This window comes from Sceloporus undulatus, chromosome 1 (assembly GCF_019175285.1).
Source record: "Sceloporus undulatus isolate JIND9_A2432 ecotype Alabama chromosome 1, SceUnd_v1.1, whole genome shotgun sequence".
Taxonomy (NCBI): domain Eukaryota; kingdom Metazoa; phylum Chordata; class Lepidosauria; order Squamata; family Phrynosomatidae; genus Sceloporus; species Sceloporus undulatus.
In genome coordinates, this window is record NC_056522.1 from 336,925,102 (window position 1) to 336,948,430 (window position 23,329).

Consider the following 23,329-nt stretch of genomic DNA (forward strand, 5'->3'; position numbering starts at 1 on the left):
TAAACTCTGAGCTGGAAGCCTAGGTTTCAGCAGTGTCTAGGAGTGCACGGTTAATGCTTGTATGCCAGCTGTGCCCATTCCTTGTGACATCAGGTGCAGCCACAGTAACATGTGCCTAGTTACATCCTAGTTGGATTACTGTAATGCATTCTATGTGAGGCTGCCTTTGAACAGTGTTTGGAAACTTCAGCTGGTCCAAAAAGCCACATGTTGAGCCCCATGGTTTCCAAGATCAGACAGGATCTGGTGCTTTCAGAGTATTTAGGCCATAGACATTTAACAGACTTGGAAATTCTCCTAAATAATAAATAGCAAAGAGTACATTATCTGTAGGTTTCTTCAGACTGGCCAAAAACTTTGGATAGGTGTGAGTCGTAGCTGTACTTATTGGTTGTTGTTTTTTTTAAATGATGTTCTTCCTGTCCTGCTTTTTTTATCTTGAATTTCTGGTATTAGCCATAGCTTGTTATATCCACTGCAATGGAAGATTCCAATATAAGCTGTGGTAAATATAAGCTGTGTATACCCAATGTCATAGTTTCTTCTGCTTTATTTTTGGGCAAGCCCTCTAATGAGTTTGCATGGAGACATGACCTTTCCCACAGCAGTTCCCTGCTGATCTGTGTTCCCTTGTTACTTTTCGGGTTACCAGATTGAGTCCCCCTCATTTTTAGAGTTACACTGCTAATGTGATATAGCCTTACATCACTTTAGCACTATGATTATAAAAAGAAACCCAACAACAACCCTGTAATAAAATAAATAGAAAATAAGGAATAGAAATCAGTCACCAGATGGAAGATTTCTTTCCCCCCTTCCTTTTAGAGTTATAGTGGTGAAATGGTATGGCCTTATATTACTTTAGCACTACAGTACAGTTACTAAAAATGTTTTTTTTTTTAAAAAAAAAAGAAAGCTGAAAATAGAAAACAGAAATCATACTGGGAATGTTGATACTGAGGGAGGGCTGTATTAGGTAGAGCCAAGGGGTGGCAGGGATGGAGGGAAACTATACCTACATCACAGTTTAATCACACCTCAAGTGAGAGAAAGAAGTAACATACAAATAGGTGGTAATGCTAAAACCTGCTACAACACACAACAAATAAGTGGTAAAACCCCAGTATATTTAGGACATAACTGGATATGGGAATGTGAAAAAGGCTACAAGGTGTTACCATTTTTGAAGCTTTGAAACAGGATGCCACAACATTCACTGGAACCTTTGGACAGTCTGGAGAAACCCTATGATTGATATAGTTTTGATTGATTTGGATACATCAATTTAAAAATTAAAGCAGTGATGAGGAAATTATTTAAAATGCTCATTTTCTAATGAAGATTGGTAACATCTTTGCAGATTTTCCTTTCAAGCTTGCGTTAGAAATCCAATTAAAGATTATTTTATAAAATAAAATTGTATAAGCTAGTATGGATCAAAATTTTATATTGTTTAATTTTGATATGTAGATGCATATATGTCAAGGGCTGATATATACAGAAGACAAGGAGATAATTCTTTAGCGATTATAAACTACACTCTTGCTGCAAGATGTAGGCCTACAGATGATGAAGTATATTACAAGCGAGGTGAAACCCATGAAGAAAATGGAGACCTACTACTGGCAATGGAAGATTATACCAAAGTAAGTTTTACTAGTCATAATTATTTTATCCAGACTCCAATGCTGTGCATCTACAAGACTTACTGAAATTAAGTCTTGGTCGATGATCTCCGTCTGGGCATCGACAGGGGAAGCGTGTCCCTGTTGGTGCTCTTGGACATCTCAGCGGCTTTCGATACCATAGACCATGGTATCCTTCTGGGACGCCCGGCAGAGGTGGGAATCGGGGGCACTGCGCTCCAGTGGTTCCGGTCCTACCTCTCTGGGAGGTCCCAGATGGTGCAGCTGGGAGACGTGTGCTCTGATGAGAGGCCCCTTAAAACCGGGGTCCCTCAAGGAGCCATTCTGTCTCCCATGCTCTTTAACATTTACATGAAACCACTGGGAGAGATCATCCGGAGACATGGGGCGTGGGGTTATCAGTACGCTGATGACACCCAAATCATTTTCTCTATGTCTCCGACTGATGCAGTGACCAAGGATGGCGTCTCTCCTCTCGAGGCCTGTCTAGAGTCAGTAATGGGCTGGATGAGGGAAAATCGACTCAAGCTGAATCCAGAGAAAACGGAGGTACTAGTGATAGGTTCCCCTGGTCCAGGAATGGCGGTGGTTCCACCTGTCCTGAATGGGGTCACGCTCCCTGTGAAGGACTCCGTACGCAGTCTGGGGGTGCTTCTTGACTCGTCGCTTCACCTGACTGCTCAGGTGAATGCGACGGTCAAGAGCACTTGTCATCAGCTTCGGCTTATCCGCCAGCTGCATCCATACCTGGCCCAGAGGGACCTAGAAACTGTTGTACATGCTCTGGTAACCTCGAGACTGGATTTCTGCAATGTACTCTACATGGGGCAACCCTTATACCAAACCCGGAAGCTTCAAATGGTGCAGAACATGGCAGCCAGGCTGGTCACTGGAGTTTCCAGGGCCAGCCATATAACACCTGTGCTTAAAGATCTCCATTGGCTGCCCATTCGCTTCCGGGCTCAATATAAGGCATTGGTAATTACCTATAAAGCCCTAAATGGCTTGGGCCCAGGATTCCTGAAGGACCGTCTCTCCCCGTACATTCCGCCTCGCACCCTCAGAACATCTGGGCAGCATTTACTGAAGGTACCTGGGGCTAGATTATCCTCCACCACACGGAGGACATTTTACACTGCTGCCCCAGCCCTTTGGAACACGCTGCCCACTGAGCTCCGCTCGACCACCACCCTGGCCCAATTCAGGAAGGACCTGAAAACCTTCCTGTTTCAACAGGCATTCCCCGAATAAAATCCTGTGGGCCTCCCTCCTCTTCCGTGGCCAAGAGGTTGGGCTATGGGGCTTTTTTGTCTGTTATTTCTATTGAATGGTCTGATGTATCTGTATTTTAATCTTCTTGTATTGTATGGATTGTTGTTTTAACTCTGTTGTAAGCCGCCCTGATCGCAGGAAGGGCGGGATATAAATAAAATTTTTTATTATTTATTATTATTTATTAAACAGTGGTCACCTGCCACTGAAGTTTCAAATATAATTAATAGTATGCTACAATGGTCTTCTTTTTTTTAAAAAAAAAACTCTGCTAGACAAGAGAAGCATTGAGTGCACCTAAAGCAGTACTTTTCATCCTAGACTTTATTTTTGTTTTTAAATAACACTAACATTTTGAAGTGAACATTTTTGGCATGGAAAGGGGTAGCTTTCCTCCCATGCCCACTCCTGATTGCATCCTCGTAAGATGCATTTCACTTGGAAAAAGTCAATGCACTGTTTACCTATCTCAGGAAATGCCTAGTTTGGCCCTGAATGGATAAGGGTTTTGAGTCCCCCCCCCCCCCCCCCCCCATTACAGGAGGCATTTGTTCTTATTGTTCTTGTTTTGTGCCTTATGGTGTTTCAGACTTATGGTGACCCATGGGGTTTTCTTGGCAAGATTTGTTCAGAGGAGATTTCCCATTGCTGAGAGCATGTGACTTGCTCAGTGGGTTTCATGGCAGAGCTGGATTTTAAGCAGATTTACTTGAAAAGACATTATTTTTAGTGGAAACTTTTCTGAAGTGCTATATTCCAACAGAATTGGAGCCAGGCATCTGCTTCTTTTCTTCCATGCTTTAGAACAAGATGGGGATCCAGCCTTAATTCTATTTGTTCTCCAGCAGGTTTATAACTATGTGACATTTTACCTTTTTTTAGCTGAGTACATGCATAATCTTTCCAGCATCCCTGGTGTTGTGGCTGTGGGCCATATAACTACACACATATACATATACTCACACACAAGCTTGAGGGGGGGGGGGTTAATCTCAACCCTCTGCCCACCATGATTCATGAATGCGGAGGTGAGCTAAATTCTTCTAATTTCCCACCAGTTCTTATTGGGATTTTGTTTTTCTCACTGTGTTGAAGCTGTGATCCTGGCTACTTTGGTGCTATTAGTTCCCTGCTATCATTGACATGGAAGCAGTGACCCCACCTTCTTTGAAGTCACTGTATAGGGGAACACTACAGAATGTTCCTCATCTCAGCTATAAATACTGTTTAATAATGTTTTTAAGGTTTGTATGGAGTTTTTAATACATTTTAAATTTTAATACATAATTGTTTTAATTTTTTAAATTGTTAAATTGTTTTTTAATTATATATTTCTATATTAATGCTTTTATATTGTTTTTAAACTATATTGTTTTAAACTTGCTGTTCTCTTCCTTAAGTCCCTATATTTGGGGTAAGGCAGGATATAAATAAATAAATAAATTTCCAGTGACTCCAAGCATTTGAGGGATGTATCAGGTGGGGGATAATCATGGACCACATGAAATTGGTAGGCTATGAGTTGTGAATCCCAGGTACTTCTTACTGATATTAACTATGCCCTGAAAATGGGACTTAAGGCAACTTAGAAATTTAAAACAAAATACAGTAAAAACATACAAAAGGTGAGTATCAATGTGGAACTAAACAATCAACAAATTTTACAAACAATTTAGAGCATACAATTAAAAAACATGAAAAGCTGTTTAAAAATAGTACAGTTAAAATGTTAAAAACAGTACAGCACCCTCTTAAAAGCCCTTTCAAAAGTATGCTAGAATAGAAAGTGTTTGCTTGCCCATGGTAGGACTGTAAGAATCGGGCCATTGTAGCTTCTCTGGAAACAGAGTTCAAGAGTCCAAAGGGCACCAACTAAGTATCCTCACCAGGTAGAAGTGACAGAAGGGCCTTTCCTGAGGATCTCAGGACCTGAACAGGCTTATGTACAGATATGGTCGGTTTTTCAGCCTGGATGTAAACTGCACAAGGCTTTATAGGTCACGACCAGCATTTTGAATTGAGCCTGGAAACAGACCAGCAACCCATGGAGCTGTAATGCAGCAATGCATGGAGGATTAACAAGGAAGTTGTGTGATACCTGTAATCCTGTTGCTTTCCAATAGGAGAATCAGCCCTTTTTGGGAAGTCCCAACAAGCTCGTGAGCTACAACTTTGCTTTTCCCAAACAGATCTTTGTCCATTAGGAGAAACACTCAAGTTTGAGTTTGGACACTGGCTTTGCCTTCATCCATGCTGCATTTCCTTTTGTGATTGTTCTGTCCTAAAGGCATAGCCTTGCCAGATGCTCACCAGGCCCTCACAGATTGATGCCCTGCTGGTGTGGAAACCATTGGACTCAGTGTCCTCATTTGCCTACTAGAAGTTAATACTAGTGTAGCTGATTGGTAACTGATGTGTTGGTATTAAAGTTGTGTGGCCATCCCATTTAACCCACAACATGGTGTTTGGCCTCTCTGCCTTTGTAAAACAGCACATGTGGCGTACAATATGGAAACTGTTGTACTAAGTCTACATAACATACCCTCCAAAACAGGATAATACTGTAGCAATTTATCTAAAGCAAAAAGTGGTTAGGGAACCTCTAGCCTGTCTAAAAGTATCAGCTTTTCTTTGTCTTCTATATATTTAGCCCATTTCATATTTGGCAGACTTTCACAGAATTCTTTGATGACCTGCTGTTACAGTTTATGTTGAAGTGTAGCATAGTGGTTTGATCGTTGGACTAGGATTCAGGATACCAGGGTTTGAATCCCGGCTTGGTTATGAAAACCCACTGGGCGACCTTGTGCAAGTCACACTCTCTCAGCCTCAGAGGATGGCAGTGGCATTCCCCCCCCTCCTGAAGAAACTTGCCAAGAAAACCCTTGGGGTTGCCATAAGTTGGAAACGACTTGAAGGCACACACAACACACACATACACGAATTAAAAATATTTACTGAGTTTCATGCTGTCAAACTGCAAATAGCTGAATCCTGGTTCACTTCCTCTTTGGAGAATGGTCTCTCCTGCCCTTAAAACAGCCCAGGAGGGCCTACAAACCTGGCAAAATTCCCTTCGTGGATCCTAGGGTGTATCAAAGCTTCTTCAATGAAAAAACTTTTAAAAAGTAGAAATGGGTCCCCATGGCTTCTATGGGTGTTTCCTTCCCATTCCTATGGGGAACTAATACAGTTCCCAAGCCCCTCCCAGTAGTTGTCCATCCTTGTTCTGAAGTAGTTTAGATATGGCATTGTGTCTGCTGTCCAAATGTGGGGGCAGTCAAAATGCTAGACACACTCAAACATTTGAGCACACAGCTAAAGAAGCTCTTTGAAATTGGCCTTTATTTGAAGCCTCCCCATTCTCCAAACAGGATGATGTTTTCAGGCACATGATAGTACTGTTATGAGTGGATGTGGATTGAAATGAAATGTGGATGTCAAATGTTTTATGAGTACCATCACATCTTCACATCCTATTAGTATCTTATTTCAACTTTAGTAAGTGGAAGTGGATATAGTACAGTACCGACATAATGCTTTATGCATCAAAATAAATAACAAACAAACCCTAAACTTAATTTTCAGATCACAATGCTGTTAGTTATATTCAAAACAAATTTTGTAATGCAAATTTATGTAATATTTGTAATGATAGCCTGTGCAGGTTTACTTAGAAGTAAGCCTTATTATACCAATGCGACATACTTCCAGGAAAAGTTTGTATAGGATTGCAGCCTTTGCCACTTCAACTAAAAGGGGGTTGAACTGGATGGCCCTTCTGGTCTCTTCCAACTCTACGATTCTATGAAATAATTAGAAGGTATGGATTGTCCATTAAAATCAATAATTTGTGACCTACTTTAAGAAAAAATAATGTGGTGCTCTGTATTTGCAAACATTCAAAATATGGAACTTAATATAACAATTTTGGAAATGCTGTCTGTGTGTTTTATTTCAATATAGTGCCTTTACTATAATCCAAAAAGAATAGATGCGCTTATGAAGCATGGAATATATTACTTTGACAAATCAGCTTGGAGTGTAGCTATTAATGATTTTACAACTGTGGTTGAAGAAGATCCAAGACATGCTGAGGCAAGGTAACCACCGACAATTTATGAACTGAAACTATTGTGGTTGTTTCAGCAGTGAAATTATGTTAACTTTCAGTAACACAATTAGGGTTGTAATGTAGAGAAAGAATGAGAAAGTGCATTCTGACTTGAGCTTTTTGTCCATGTTCTATATAGTGGATAAGAATAAAATTTTCAGTGTCTGTCTTAACCTCTTTGTATATGACTATAAAAGAAGAAGAGATAATGTGTCTTGCATTGCCTGTTTCTGTGTACCCTATATATGGATATGATGGAGAGGATAGGGATATATGAGACAAAAATCCCCATGTCTTAATGCTATCAATCCATGGTGGTGATGGGTTGTGTTTGTGTTTTGCAGTTTCTACTGTTTGTATTACCTTTCCTACCATATAAGGAAGTGGAAATGAACGTAATTGTGAAAAGAGAAATTGCAACGAGAGGATGGAAGATAAACCAAGTGAAATTTTTGAAAACAATTTAAGAACTTTAGGTTGTATCAATGGTGTTATTTGCTAGTTAACAGAACACCTACTCATGAAAGATGCCTCTGCTCATTGCTCAGGCATATTTGTGTGCCAATGGCCACCACATTCAGGGACATGCTCTGACCCCCAGGAGAGGCTTTTAGATGCTCTGGGCATGCTAGGAGGGAGGGATATAGTGCAGGAAATTAATGATTTTAGGGCTGGCTACAGAGATCTCATTTCTTATTGTTAAAGTTGTTATGTTGATTTATGTGATTATTTCTCATTCTTCCCTCAATGTCATGCTTTAATTCTGCACTTAAATCTTTCTAGGACCTATCGAGGAAGAGCATATCTTAAATTAGAGCAGTATCAAAATGCAACTGAAGACTTATGCGCTGCAATACACTTGAACCCTCGTAATTGGATTGCCTATTACTATAGAGGTTGTATTTTGCGAAAGATAAATAGAAAACAAGCCTTACAAGACTTGAGTGTTTCTGGTATGTCTCTCTTGATTTTCATATATACATGAAACTGCATTTAGAGTTGTAGCAATTTAAACAAAGTCTTAATAGTGAGATTTATTTTTAAATGTGGATGCTACAGATTCATAGTTGACATGTTTTTAAGCTCTTCAGTAATGGAGCATTTTAAAGTTTGATTTGTTTGTATTTAACAAACTCTGGCTGCTATAGCCTAGCTTTCCAATAACTGTCTCTTTAATATATTTCAGTGTTTCATGACATTTTATTGCCCACCCTTCATCATTCATGATTACATCTTCCTCTTTGCTTTCTTCCTAGGTATGTCACTGTATCCACCAGTTTTTTTAATTGGTTCTGCATTATCAAATATTTCCCCTCCTTTAAGCATTTTAATACTTAATTTGTGCATAGTTATTCACAATACAGATCTCAATTTCTTTCAGATTTATTTATTTATTTATTTATTTATTTATTTATATTTCTTTTATTTTTATCCCAAAGTGGGACCCAAGTAGCTAACAACAGCGGTATCCAGACTGGCTCAAAGCACCGGCCTGGATACATACTAAGGTTGCCTCAGGGCATCCTTTCCAGATGCCCCGCAACCCTAGTATGTAGCCGTGGCATGGTAATGGTGGCACCCTTTCTACATGGGCATTGCCATTATGACGTCACGGCCGCGCCGCAATCAAATGGTGCGGCGCGGACGTGACATCCTGGCACCGCTGCAGGGCGCTTGTGGCACCCTTTCAGTGGCGCCAAAAGGAGCTCCATTTTGGAGCTCCTTCTGCCATGTGTATCACTGGCATGGCCTTTAAACGGCCGCGCTAGCAATACAGAGAGAAAGAGGCTAAGTGGCCCCTTTCTCCCTTTCCCCGCCGCTGTTGGGGTGTCCTTGGGGCATGAAGCCCCAAGGACACCCCTTTCCAGGCTGCGGGGAAGCGCCATTTTGCTGCTTTCCTGAGGCTAGGAAAAGCGGCGGATCGGGGCCTCTGGGGCTTTCGCTGTGGCAGCTGAGGCCCCAATCAGTCGGGGAAAGGGGCGATCTGTATCCCGCCAACATATATAAAACACATTAAAACAATAATTAAAATTGTACATTCAAAATCGAAAAGATATTTAAAAATACTACCACCTTCTGGATCCGCCCCTCTAAGAAAGACCGGAACCACTGCATAACAATGCCCCCAAGTCCTATCCCAGAAAGGCAGCTCAGAAAGATACCATGGCCGATGGCATCGAAAGCCACTGAGAGATCTAACAGGAACAACAGGGACACACTCCCCCTGTCGAGTTCCCTGTGAAGGTCATCCACCAAGGCGACCATGCACAGCTGACTGTGCCATAACCAGGCCTGAAGCCAGATTGAAATTGATCCAGATAATCCATTTCATCCAGAAATCCCTGGAGCTGGGAGGCCACCGCTCACCCCAGAACCTTGCCCAAGAATGGAATATTAGAGACTGGCTGATAGTTATCAAGGATAGTGAGATCCAGGGAGGTCTTTTTCAGTAACAGCTTCACCACCGCTTCCTTTAGACATTATGGAAATTTGCCTTGTTGCAGTGAAGCATTCATCACGTCCTTTACCCATTCAGCCAGTTGATTTCAGAAGGGCAAAGATGCAGTATGCACGTGGTGTCCCTCACTTCTCCAAGGATTCTATTCACATCCTCAGGCTGCACAAATAGAAACTTATCCAACAATGCAGAACAAGCAGGTGTAGATTACATCTCACTGGACCTGATCAACTACAGCATCCAAGTCAGAGTGAATCCGAACAATTTTGTCTGCAAGTGTCTCGCAAATTCTCACAGAGAGCTCTGATAAAATGAAGGCCCGTTACAGACGGGCCTATAGTACGACTGGGTCCGTACTAGGGTAGAAAGGGGCGTCACTTCCGGATGCCCCTAACCCTAGTACAGACCGAGTTCGTACAAAATGGTGGCGTCTGTTCCACATGGGGGCCATCATTTTGGCGTTGCGTACGTGTAGCGTCCGGACGTCATGCGGCGGAAGTGACGCAGCGAGTGCGCAACTAGTGCGCATGGTGCCACTTCCAGGGTGCAGATAGAAGCGCCATTTTGGCGCTTCTTTTCGGCTGCGTCCGGGAACCGCGCGGTTTGGCCGCTGCGGTTCGCGAGCGCAGCAACCGGTGGCGGCGGCAGAGTGCTCTCCTTGGGCGCTCTGGTGATCTTGTGCAAGGACTAAGTCTTCTTTGTGTTCTCTGTGTGGTCTTTTAATATGTGTGCTGTGTTCCTAAGCAGAACTTCATTCAGCAAAATTATATAGATGGTTCTTCTTTATAGTCTCTCTGCCTCACACAGTTGGATATTATGCCTAAGCAGATCCATTCATGGAATGTTCCAGAGGTGAGTAGCTTTTGGTGAAAAGCCTCTCCCCTTCAGGTGCCAAAATAAATTATGCCAAAAGCTACTTCTCCTCAGTTCCTTTTCATTTATTGTGTTGTTTATTTCAGATAGTTCCAGATATTGAACAGCCTTTCTTGTTTTTCTCTCTCTTCATTTCTTTGCTTCTTCATAGTTGCTCTTTCATGTAAAGTTTTTTTTTTTAAAAAAAAGATTGAATTAATTTCCTCTCCTCTTCACTCTCCTTCTATTCTGATTTTGTCAGTGGAGGAGTTGTGTCTTTTGTAGAAGGAAGATCACCAGCAATGACCTTCATTCTCAGTGCCTTTTTTGCTTGGATGAGGGCCATTTGGTGCACTCCTTCTTCATCTGTAAGGGATTTACAGCACAAGGACTCTGGAATCACACCTGACACTGCTCCTCATCCCCAGATCGGCTGAGTGCTTGTGTACTAGAGTCTCCTGGGAGGCAAGACTATTACTTGGGCTCAGACAGACATGAGTACTGAAACCAATATCATGAGGTTTCTCTGGGCTCAGATTCTGCTTCATCTGGTTGCTAAGTATATGATACACCCCGGATGCAGCCACTATGTTTCTGTCTGCTGGTACTATCGTGAGAGGCTTGCTGCATCAACTCAGGGCAGAGAGTCGCTACCACATCAGTGCCCTGTATTATCTTCATGGTCATAAAGATAATAGAATCATAGAGTTGGAAGAGACCACAAGGGAAATCCAGTCCAACCCCCTGCCATGCAGGAAATCCAAATCAAAGCATCCCTGACAGATGGCCATCCAGCCTCTGCTTAAAGACCTCCAAGGAAGGAGACTCTACTACACTCCGAGGGAGTGTGTTCCACTGTCGAACAGCCCTTACTGTCAGGAAGTCCCCCATCCTATATATGTGCATTTTATTCTTCTGCCCTAAGTGCAGTACCTTACATTTCTCCGTGTTGAATTTCATTTTGTTAGCTTTAGCCCAGCTTTTTAGTCTATTCAGGTCATTTTGAATTTTGATCCTGTCCTCTGGAGTATTAGCTATTCCTCCTAATTTGGTGTCATCTGCAAATTTGATAAGTATGCTCACAATTCTGACATCCAAGTCATTGATAAAGATGTTGAATAACACTGGGCCCAGGACAGAGCCCTGTGGGACCCCACTGGTCACTTCTCTCCAGGATGAAAAGGAGCCATTGTTGAGCACCCTTTGTGTTTGGCCGGTCAACCAGTTACAAATCCATGTAACAGTTACCTTGTCTAGCCCACATTCCACTAGTTTGTTTGCAAGAATGTCATGGGAAACCTTGTCAAAGGCCTTACTGAAATCAAGATATACTATATCAACATCATTCCCTTCATCTACCAAGCTAGTAATTTTATCAAAGAAAGAGATCAGATTTGTCTGGCATGACTTGTTTCTCTGTAACCCTTTGCTGACTTTTTGTAATTATGGAATTACCATCTAGTTGTTCACAGACTCTCTGTTTCATGATGTCTAAAACAGATGTTTAAAAGCTCTGTTGAACAACATGACTACAGTATTCTATGTAAACAATCAGGGAGATAGAAAGTTCTCCACAATGAACACTTTCTTCATACACTAGTGGGACTGCTAAATTCAGAAAAACACTTTTCCTTTGGTTCTATGTGTCCCTGGACAAGACAATCTTCTGGAGGATTTGCTCAGTTAGACAGTTGTGAAGGTCTCACAAATAGCCCCTATCCCATTGTGCCTTTGTTTCTCCTCCAAGTTTGTTTCTCATAAGATTAAAATTGCTTGAGGAAAATATGGGTGTCCTTGAACACCTTCAGTATTTTAAAAAAATTATTGATTTATCAGCTTTATTTAAATTCCACATTTTCCCCCAAACCAGGACTCAAGGAAGATTACAGATTAAAACCAATAGGATATAGTTAAAACATACAAAAGATAAGCATTAAAATGAAAGGTACCAATATTTTTTTTAAAATAAATTAAAAACAATAAAAAGTTTTAGGACAGTACTGTATGATTAAATCAATACAGCTCCCTCTTAAAAGTCCTTTCTTTAAAACATTATGTTTTCCAAAATCTATCAGAATAAAAATCTTTGCCTGCTGAAGAAAGGTCAGGGACATCATTCTAGCCTCTCTAGGAATGAAGTTCTAAAGCAGTGATCCCCAAACTGTGCTCTTTAAGGGATTTTTGGACTTCAGCTCTCAGAATCCCAGACTGTTAGCCAACATGGCCAAGGCTTCTGGGAGCTGAAGTCCAAAATCTCTAAAGGGCACAGTTTGGGGACCACTGTTCTAGAGGCAGCCACCAAGGAGACCTATCTAGCACTCCTACCGGCTATGCTTGTGAAAGTGGTAGGACTCAAGAGAAGGGCTTGTCCTGAGGATTTCAAGACCTCATATGGGGAGACATAGGTGCGTTACAGACCGCCCAGAACGGACGGTCTCGCGCCGCTGCCGGTTGCAGCGCGGAGGAGCCGCAGCAGCCAAACTGCGGGGCTCCTCCGCGCTGCAAATAAGAAGCGCCAAAATGGTGCCGCGAGGTGCCAATGGCGCACTCGCAGCATCATATGCAACGCACGGACACAGTGCGTCCGCTATGTAAAGATGGTGGCCCCCATGTGGAACGGGCGCCACCATTTTGTATGGACTTGGTCCGTATTAGGGTTAGGGGCATCCGGAAGGGACGCCCCTTTCTAACCCTAATACGGACCCAGTCTGTAATGGGCCATAGTGTGTCAGATAGTCTGGACTTAAGCTCTATAGAGTTTTATAGGTCATAATCAATGGCCAGTGTAGCTGCTATAGCAAGGGATTTATAGTCCCAGTAACAGCCCCAGTTAAACAATCAGGCATAATAATAATAATAATAATAATAATAATAATAATAATAATAATAATAATATATTTGTGTTTCCCCGCTTCTCCCAAAGGATCGAAGCGGGGTTACAGCCTACTAATTTATCTCTTTGTACCAAGTGAGTTTCTGAATCATCACCAGAACAGGTTTCAGTATTCCAAATGGAGTGTAGTGAAGACATGTGTCATACAATAGCCACATCAACATTTCTGGGAACAGATGAAGTTGATGCAGTAGTTTTGTGTGCTCACTAGCAAAAGTACTCCTGGCTACTGCAGACACCTGGGCTTCCAAGCTCAAAGCTCAGTCCAGAAGTACATCCAAACTGCAACCCTGTGCCTTCAGGGTAAAATAACCTCATTCAGCACAGGTCTATTGTTCTGCAAAAAGGATGTTTTGTGAACAGTGAATAAAAGGCATATCCAAACAATTAAATATTAACTAAATGGATTTCCCCTCTTCTCTAGTTCTTCTCAATTATAGCTATGACAATCTTCGTGCTTTCCTTCACCGTGGAATCTTGTATGCAGAACTGAAACAGTGGGCACTGGCAATCTGTGATTTTCAAAGCGCATTAGCACTGGACAGGTACACTTTGTTTATTTGCTCTCTTATTTGCTTAATTTCTCATGTTTTACTTTTAAAAACCTTAAGACAGTTGATCAACTGAAATCAGTTGAGAAAATATTAAAGAATAAAGTAGGACAAAAGTCAAAGGAAGAATTCAGTAAGATAACAACAACAACAACAACAGCAAACAAACAAAAAACAACCAACCCCTCAGTAAGTCACAAATTTGTTATAACTTCAAGAAAAAACTACCACTGGCTACCACTGGTAGCAGCTTCTTCCCCAAAGGATGGCATTGTGTCTTATTAAATACTCTTCTATTCACAATAGGATTCTGATTCCTGTGTAAAGCATTTGATTTGTAAAACATTTTAGAGCTTTATTCAGGGAGCTGCTCTTGATCCTTCCCTTGCATACAAAAGTCTGGTTTCTCCATCATGTATATTCCAAACAAGGACATCTATCTATTTAATTTTCTTCCTAGTACCATAACATTTATATTGTTGAGAAGCACCACACATTCAGCTCATCACATCACTGTCTTGGCAGAGGTGACTCAAACTTACATCAGTATTTTCAAAATAACTTTTTATTTTACATTAAAGAGAATTTATCAGCAGCTTCAGTTCAGGTTTCAGGACAAATTTATTTTTCCCAATGATAATCTCAGTCCCTGCAAACTCCAGAACAGGAGCTTGTGAATAGGGAGAATAAACAGGGCATTTGGGATTGGTGGAAGAGACAGTTCAATGGTCTGAAACAGATGGGCAGTAAAGTGTGGCCCCCGGACACTCTGGGGGCATGATGTTTAGACAGCGCATGCTCCGAGAGAGGCCAGAAGCCATGTGGAGAGCACACCTGGCCAGGAAAAGCCAGCCTCAAAAGAAGTGGAGAAAGTCTGCCTTTGTTGACATCCCGTTTGTGATTACAGTGGCAGTCCAGATCAGGGCTGGATGTATGCGGCCACCGTGATACCACACCAATTGGGACAGGAGCGGTCTCTGGCTGCTCCTTTTGCCCTGTCTGAGGCCAAAGTTAGCTTGTTTCTTTTAAGACAAGGGTAGGCAACATGCGGCCCGGCAAGGCCTTGGGACCGGCCCCAGGCCGCCGGAGCCTTTGGCCTCTTGCATGAGTGTGTGGGGCCTTTGACCTATCAGGAGGAGGTGGGCAAGGGGGGGCAAGCGGCGGGCAAGGGGGGCAAGTGGTGGGCAATTGTCTATAGAAGCCTCAGAAACATGCATTTATATTAACATTTTTTTAAAAATCAGCAATTTTTTTCGCGTGTCCTCCAGTTTTTTAAAAAAGAGTCCTCCATTTGAAAAATTTTGTCCTACATTTGTCCCGGTTTATTTATTTATTTAATTTTTTTAAAAAAAATATTTAATTATTTACTTTTTGGCTTCGCCCCCCCCCCCCAGTTGTCTGAGAGACAGCAACCCAGCCCCCGGCTCAAAAAAGTTGCCTACCCCTATTTTAAGATAAAGCTAGTTGTTTGTCTCAGTTGTCTTGAAGTTTCCTAGTGTTTGTGTGGTTTCAGCCACTCCATTGTCCCACACCTTCCAGTACTTTGTGTTGGAGGCTAGCATCCAGGAAGAGAGAGATTATTGGAAGTGAACAACTGGCTGTTTTGGTGTTGTTGGAATGGCATGGCTTCTTGGATCATGGTCAGACTTCTGTGAAGAATGAGTTCTGCCAAAAGATGGGTGATTAGGAAGAATGCATTTACTATGAGTCTCACAAATCTGATTGGGAGGGTTTTAAATTAAATTTTATGCGGGGAAGAAGAAAATATTCAAAGAACATGTGAAAACCATATACTAGATGGTGGAAGAGAAACAGACAGTGTTATGGAAACCTGCCAGTGGGGAAGGGAAAAAAGCAATTGAAGGGATGACCTATGGATTCAGATGTCTCTACTCATCCACAGAATATAGGAGATAAACAAGCTGAACTTGACTTCTTAACACTGGAAGGCAAATATTATTTAATTTCCGTTATTAATACCCTGAGAGATGGGAATCAAGTCTAGAGTGTTGTAAGGGAGGGAGATGAATAATTTACTCCAGGGGTAATGTCCAAACAGGAAGGAATTATATGTGTAAGAAAGAATACTTATTTAAACCTGAAAGAAAATTCATGACTTGGAACATGAAAGGCAAATTGAGTACATTTGGATAAATGTTGTAGGGCAGAAAAACAATAATGACATCAGTGGGGAGTCTTTTGTAGACCTCCATGCCAAACTGAAGATATGAAATTATGCCATCCTAGAATAGATCTCCAAACACTCAAAACAACTGACATTTTTTTTATAAAAAGGAGAATACTGATAGACCTCTACTATCCTAATATCTGTTGGAAGTCAGCTTCTAGCAAGAATGTAAGACCAAATTCCTCACTTGTCTTGCTCACAGTTTCATTTTCCAGAATGTGGAAAATTTGTAGATGGTGTTCCTACAATATTTCTCCATGGCATCATGCAACTCAAGTGTCTTCACTGCTGCTGGTGGCCCTTGTTTGTTAAGTGATACTTTTGTGGCCAACTGGAGAACACTAAGAAGGTAGTCTTCACTCCACTTCCTGGTTCATGCATGGGGAGGTGCAAGAATATCAGAAAGAGAATAATAAATTCTAGAACAAGGGCAAAAGCTTCTCTTGGGTCCTCTCCAGACGGGCCTTTTAGCACGTACCGAGTACGTGCTAGGGTTGCCTCGGAGCGTCCTTTACTGAAGCTCCCTAATCCTAACACGTACTCCAGACGTCAAAATGGCGGCACCCTGTACAGATGGGCACCACCATTTTGACGTGACGGCTGCGTCACGTCCAAACAGTGTGGCGCGGCCGTGACGTGCTCGTGCCACTACAGGGCACATAGGGCGCCCTATTTCTGGTGCCGGAAGGAGCTCCGAAATGGAGCTCCTTCTTGGGGAGTGCCTCATTCCCACAGCCACCAAACGGCTGCGAAAACGAAGCCAGGGGGGAAGGGGCCGAGCGGCCCCTTTCTCTCCCAGCAGCAGCTCCCAGGGGTGTCCTTGGGCATGAAGCCCCAAGGACGCCCCTTTTCAGGCTGGGGGGAAGCGACATTTTACCGCTTCCCCGAGGCCTAGAAAAGCAGAAGATCGGGGCCTCTGGGGCTGCCGCTGTGGCTGCCCAGGTCCCGATCCGGCGGGGAAAGGGGCAGGTGTAGGCTGCCCCAAAGGGGCAGTCTGTATCCTGCCTTGGTTAATCTTGAAAGTCCTGCATAATTTGATACAGTAGGAATTTACCTGAGTCAGCTCCTTGAATAAGCAGTGAAACTCCTTCAGACATTAGTCCACATCTTAAACTTTTAATACATGGATAGCCTCACTGCCAAGCAGCTGAATTTTTATGCAGTTTTCTACACCAGATTTTGAAATGAAATTGAGAACATTCTCCCTTTGATATTTTGTAGTGTTTCTTCCTCTGCCTTGGGAAGCATAATGAAGATGGAAAGGTGGAATTAAAAACATTTGGTTTTTTTTTTTAATATGCATTATCTGTCAATTGCTAAGATATCTATTTTAAGACAGTTTAAAATTTTTTGTTTGTACATATGTTTTAATGCAGTGAATATTATGAAATTATACACAAGACTAACATGTTGAATAATGAAATACTCATAAAATACTGTTTATGTTTTAGGACTCTTACCACAGCTTATGTAAACATAGGACTAATTATGATGTTGCATCAGGATCATTATTTTGAATCTATTCGACAGTTCACTCGTGCCATTCAGGTTGATCCCTTAGATACCAGACCTTACTTGTGCAGAGCTCAAGCATATCAGCGGGTATTTATTATTTTTCTGTACTTTAGAATTTCTGTGATAAGCCTTTAATATCTTAACTAGCTAAGCGCCTGCTGATTTGCTGTTGGATTGGGTAAATGATGTTAGATTGAAGACTAATTCTTTATCTCTCATACAGTCCAGGTTCTTCCCCTTCTAGGCAAAGAAGCCAATTGACATCCATTATTATTATTATTATTATTATTATTATATACTATATATACTATTATTATTCTCGCCTTCCTCCCAGTACAGGGATTCAAGGCGGCTAGCAAATTTAAAACAATCTAAAATTAAAACAGCATAAAACAATAAAAATACAAAGTTTAAAAAACAATTAAATAATTAAAACAATTAAAAACATTACATTATTAAAATTTTACAATTTAAAACTCATTAAAACAAAAACGAAACAGCACCCATATCAATATGCGAAGTCCTGGTGTCATAAAAACGTTTTTACCTGCCATCGAAAAGAAAGCAAAGATGGCCTCTCTAGGGAGGGAGTTCTAGAGCTTGGAATCGTAGAGTTGGAAGAGACCGCAAGGGCCATCCAGTCCAACCCCATTCTGCCATGCAGGAAATCTCAATCAAAGCATACCCGGCAGATGGCCATCCAGCCTCTGTTGTAAAGACCACTACACTCCAAGGAAGTGTGTTCCACTGTTGAACAGCCCTTACTGTCAGGAAGGTCCTCCTAATGTTGAGGTGGAATCTCTTTTCATGCAGCTTGCATCCATTGCTCCGGGTCCTAGTCTCTGGAGCAGCAGGTTCATGCTGGGGAGGTGCAAGAATATCAGAAAGAGAATAAAAATTCAGAACAAGGGCAAAAGCTTCTCTTGGGTCCTCTCCAGACGGGCCTTTTGCCCGTACCGATACGTGCTAGGGTTGCCTCGGAGCGTCCTTTACTGAAGCTCCCTAATCCTAACACGTACTCCAGAGTCAAAATGGCGGCACCCTGTACAGATGGGCACCACCATTTGACGTGACGGCTGCGTCACGTCCAAACGTGTGGCGCGGCCGTGACGTGCCGTGCCACTACAGGGCACATAGGGCGCCCTATTTCTGGTGCCGGAAGGAGCTCCGAAATGGAGCTCCTTCTTGGGAGCACCTCATTCCCACAGCCACCAAACGGCTGCGAAAACGAAGCCAGGGGGGAAGGGCCGAGCGGCCCCTTTCTCTCCCAGCAGCAGCTCCCAGGGGTGTCCTTGGGCATGAAGCCCCAAGGACGCCCCTTTCAGGCTGGGGGAAGCGACATTTTACCGCTTCCCCGAGGCCTAGAAAAGCAGAAGATCGGGGCCTCTGGGGCGCCGCTGTGGCTGCCCAGGTCCCGACCGGCGGGGAAAGGGGCAGGTGTAGGCTGCCCCAAAGGGGCAGTCTGTATCCTGCCTTGGTTAATCTTGAAAGCCTGCATAATTTGATACATAGGAATTTACCTGAGTCAGCTCCTTGAATAAGCAGTGAAACTCCTCAGACATAGTCCACATCTTAAACTTTTATACATGGATAGCCTCACTGCCAAGCAGCTGAATTTTTATGCAGTTTTCTACACCAGATTTTGAAATGAAATTGAGAACATTCTCCCTTTGAATTTTGTAGTGTTCTTCCTCTGCCGTGGAAGCAAGATGAGAGGGGAAAGGTGGAATTAAAAACATTTGGTTTTTTTTTTAATATGCATTACTGTCAATTGCTAAGATATCTATTTTAAGACAGTTTAAATTTTTTGTTTGTACAATGTTTTAATGCAGTGATATTATGAAATTAACACAGACTAACATGTTGAATAAGAAATACTCAAAAACTGTTTAGTTTTAGGACTCTTACCACAGCTTATGTAAACATAGGACAATATGATGTTGCATCAGGATCATTATTTGAATCTATCGACAGTTCACTCGTGCCATTCAGGTTGATCCCTTAGATACCAGACCTTACTTGTGGCAGAGCTCAAGCATACAGCGGGTATTATATTTTCTGTACTTTAGAATTTCTGTGATAAGCCTTTAATATCTTAACTAGCTAAGCGCCTGCTGATTTGCTGTTGGATTGGGTAAATGAGGTTAGATGAAGACAATTCTTTATCTCTCATACAGTCCAGTTTCTTCCCTTCTAGGCAAAGAAGCCAATGACATCCATTATTATTATTATTATTATTATTATTATTATTATATACTATATATACATTATTATTCTCGCCTTCCTCCCAGTACAGGGATTCAAGGCAGCTAGCAAATTTAAACAACTAAAATTAAAAACAGCAAAACAATAAAAATACAAAGTTTAAAAAACAATTAAATAATAAAACAATTAAAAACATACATATTAAAATTTTACAATTTAAAACTCATAAAACAAAAACGAAACAGCACCCTATCAATAGGCGAAGTCCTGGTGTCATAAAAACGTTTTTACCTGCCATCGAAAAGAAAGCAAAGATGGCCTCTCTAGGAGGGAGTTCTAGAGCTTGGGATCGTAGAGTTGGAGAGCCCGCAAGGGCCATCCAGTCCAACCCCATCTGCCTGCAGGAAACTCAATCAAAGCATACCCGGCAGATGGCCATCCAGCCCTGTTGTAAAGACCTCTAAGGAAGGAGACTCACTACACTCCAAGGAAGTGTGTTCCACTGTTGAACAGCCCTTACTGTCAGGAAGTCCTCCTAATGTTGAGGTGGAATCTCTTCATGCAGCTTGCATCCATTGCTCCGGGTCCTAGTCTCTGGAGCAGCGAAAACAAGCTTGGTCCCTCCTCAATATGACATCCCTTCAATATTTAAACAGAGCTATCATATCACCCTTAACCTTCTCTTCTCCAGGCTAAACATCCCCAGCTCCCTAAGTCGTTCCTCATAGGGCATGGTTTCCAGACCTTTCACCATTTTAGTTACTCTCCTTTGGACATGCTCCGTTTCTCAATGTCCTTTTTTAATTGTGGTGCCCAGAACTGGACACAGTATCCAGGTGGGGGCCTGACCAGAGCAGAATAGAGTGGCACTATTACTTCCCTGGATCTAGACACTATACTTCTATTGATGCAGCCTAAAATTGCATGGCCTTGTTAGCTGCCACATCACACTGTTGACTCATGTTCAACTTGTGGCTACTTGGGCTCATAGAGCCTTTCACACGTAGTTTCATTTAGCCAGGTGTCCCCATCCTATATCTGTGCTTTTCATTTTTCCACCCTAAGTGCAGTACCTACATTTCTCTGTTGAATTTTATTTTGTTAGCTTTGGCCCAGCTTTCTAGTCTGTTCAGGTCATTTTGAATCTTGATCCTGTCCTCTGGAGTATTAGCTACTCCTCCTAATTTCGTGTCATCTGCAAATTTGATAGCAGCTTCCCCAATTTTTTCCTCCAAGTCATGATAAAGATGTTGAATAGAACTGGCCCGGAACAGAGCCTGTGTGGGACCCCACTGTCACTTCTCTCCAGGATGTAAAGGAGCCATTGTTGAGCACCCTTTGCGTTCGTCGCCAACCAGTTACAAATCCATGTAACAGTTGCCTTGCTAGTCCACATTTAACAAGCTGTTTGCAAGAATATAATGGGAACTTGTCAAAGGCCTTACTGAAATCAAGATACTATATCCACAGCATTCCCTTCATCTAACAAGCTGGTAATTTATCAAAAAAAGAGATCAGGTTTGTCTGGCATGACTTCTTTCTCGAAACCCATGTTGACTTTTTGTGATCATGGCATTGTTTTCTAGATGTCACAGACTCTCTGTTTAATGATCTGCTCTAGAATCTTTCCTGGTATAGATGTCAGACTAACTGGAGATATTGTTTGGATCCTTTTTTCCCCTTTTTGAAGATGGGGACAACGTTTGCCCTCCTCCAGTCTGCTGGGATCTCTCCCGTTTTCCAGGAGTTCTCAAAGTTTATTGCCCATGGCTCCGATATTACATTTGGCAGTTTTTTTAATACCCTGGATATAGTTCATTGGTCCTGGAGACTTAAATTCATTTAGATTACAAGGTATTCCTCTACTACTCTTTACTTATTCTGTCTGAAATTCCCCTAATCTTTCCTCAGCTCCATTCTTCAGGTTGAGCTCCCTTTGCTTTTTGTGAGAAGACTGAGGCAAAGAAGGTGTTGAGTAATTCTGCCTTTTCTCTGTCCTCGTTTAGCATTTTGCTGTCTTCTCCAAGCAGTGGCCCTACCATTTCCTCGTCTTCCTTTTGCTGTGGACATACTAAAAAAGCCCTTTTTGTTGTTCCTAACCTCTCTAGCAAGCCTGAGTTCATTCTGGCTTTAGCTTTTATGACTTTATCTCTACACATGCCTGCTATTTCTTGAATTCCTTTTTTGTGATTTCCCCCTTTTTTCATTTCTAACATGTCCCGTTTAAAACTTAGCTCAGTTGAAAGTTCTTTAGTCATCCATCCTGGTTTCTTGAGACATCTACCATTTTTCTTCTCACTGGAACTGTTTGAAATTGTGCCTTCAGTATCTCCCTTTTTAGAAACTCCCATCCATCTTGAACTCCCTTCCTTTTAGTATTGTTGACCATGGATCACACTCAGTATTCTCAAGTTTACTAAAATCGCTTTCCAAAGTCTAGAATGTGTGTCTGACTATGCATGGCTTCTCCTTTCCATTGTAAACAAACTGTAGGAGAACATGGTCACTTCCCCTAAGGATCCCACCACTTGCACCCATTAACTAGGTCATCTTTGTTGGTTAGGATCAGATCCAAATAGCTGATCCCCTTGTTGCCTCTTCCACCTTTTGGACAATGAAGTTATCTCCAAGGCAAGTGAGGAATTTGCTAGAACTTGAGGATTTGTCGAGTTTGCCTTCCAGCAAATACAGGATAGTTGAAGTCACTCATCACTACTACATCTCTCCTTTCTGAATGTGTGGTCATCTGTTCTTGAAAGACATCATCCAATTCCTCAGTCTTTGGGGTCTGTAGTAGACTCCCACAATAACATCCTTTTTGTTTCCCTGCCCTTTAATTTTTATCCAGATGCTCTCCATCGGCTTCCAGGATTGATGTCCGGATCTCTTCACTGGTGTAAATGTCCCTGACATAAAGGCTATCCTCCTCCTTTCCTGTTTGGCCTTTTCTCTTAAAAAGGTTATACCCTCTATTTCTACATTCCAATCATGAGACCATCCCACCAGGTTTCAGTGGGCCTATTATATCATATTTGCTTTGTTATGCTAGGAGTTGAAGTTCATCTTGCTTATTTCCCATGCTCTGTGCATTAGTGTAGAGACATCTAAGCCCATGTGTTCTTTACTTGCTGCCTGTGCAAGTTCTTTTGCCTCCACTTTGGATCCTGCACTGTTTGCCTTGTTCCTCGGTTAGTTTGACTATTTTCTCCAGCCTTTGCCTACCAGAATATTGTCTCCCTCCCCCACATAACTCAGTTTAAAGCCCTCCTGATCAAATTCTTGAGACTATTGGCAAAAATGTTTTTGCCAACTGGTGTGAGATACAACCCATCCCTTGCCAGAAGTCCCTCCTCATGGAACTGTAGCCCATGGTCCAAGAATCCAAACCGTCTTGGCGGCACCATCTACAGAGCCAGTTATTTACATCCGCTATTTCTTCTCCCTTCCTGGACCATGCCCTTCAACTGGGAGAAGAGATGAGATGACAACCTGTGCATCCATCTCTTTCAACTCCTACCCAACCTCATAATCCCTTTGAATATCTGAAGGCTGTGCCTGCAGTATCGTTGGTTCTCACATGAACCCAAAATGACCACACTCAATGCCTCTTTGTTGTGGGGAGGGGGGTCATTTAG

The 23,329-nt window shown here is 42.1% G+C and overlaps 1 protein-coding gene across 2 annotated transcripts in view; it reads left to right on the top strand.

The window, feature by feature from the left end:
- TTC6 (tetratricopeptide repeat domain 6) overlaps positions 1–23,329 on the top strand; it is a 133,880-nt gene that overhangs the window by 64,742 nt on the left and 45,809 nt on the right. For both annotated transcript variants that reach the window (XR_006102199.1, XM_042452178.1), the window contains exons 17-21: positions 1,471–1,646; positions 6,885–7,021; positions 7,816–7,985; positions 13,660–13,780; positions 17,426–17,576. Coding sequence is in view for 1 of the 2 variants with exons in the window: in XM_042452178.1 (XP_042308112.1) it covers positions 1,471–1,646; positions 6,885–7,021; positions 7,816–7,985; positions 13,660–13,780; positions 17,426–17,576 (755 nt within the window). In the remaining variant the exon portion in view is untranslated. The remainder of the gene's footprint in view (positions 1–1,470; positions 1,647–6,884; positions 7,022–7,815; positions 7,986–13,659; positions 13,781–17,425; positions 17,577–23,329) is intronic.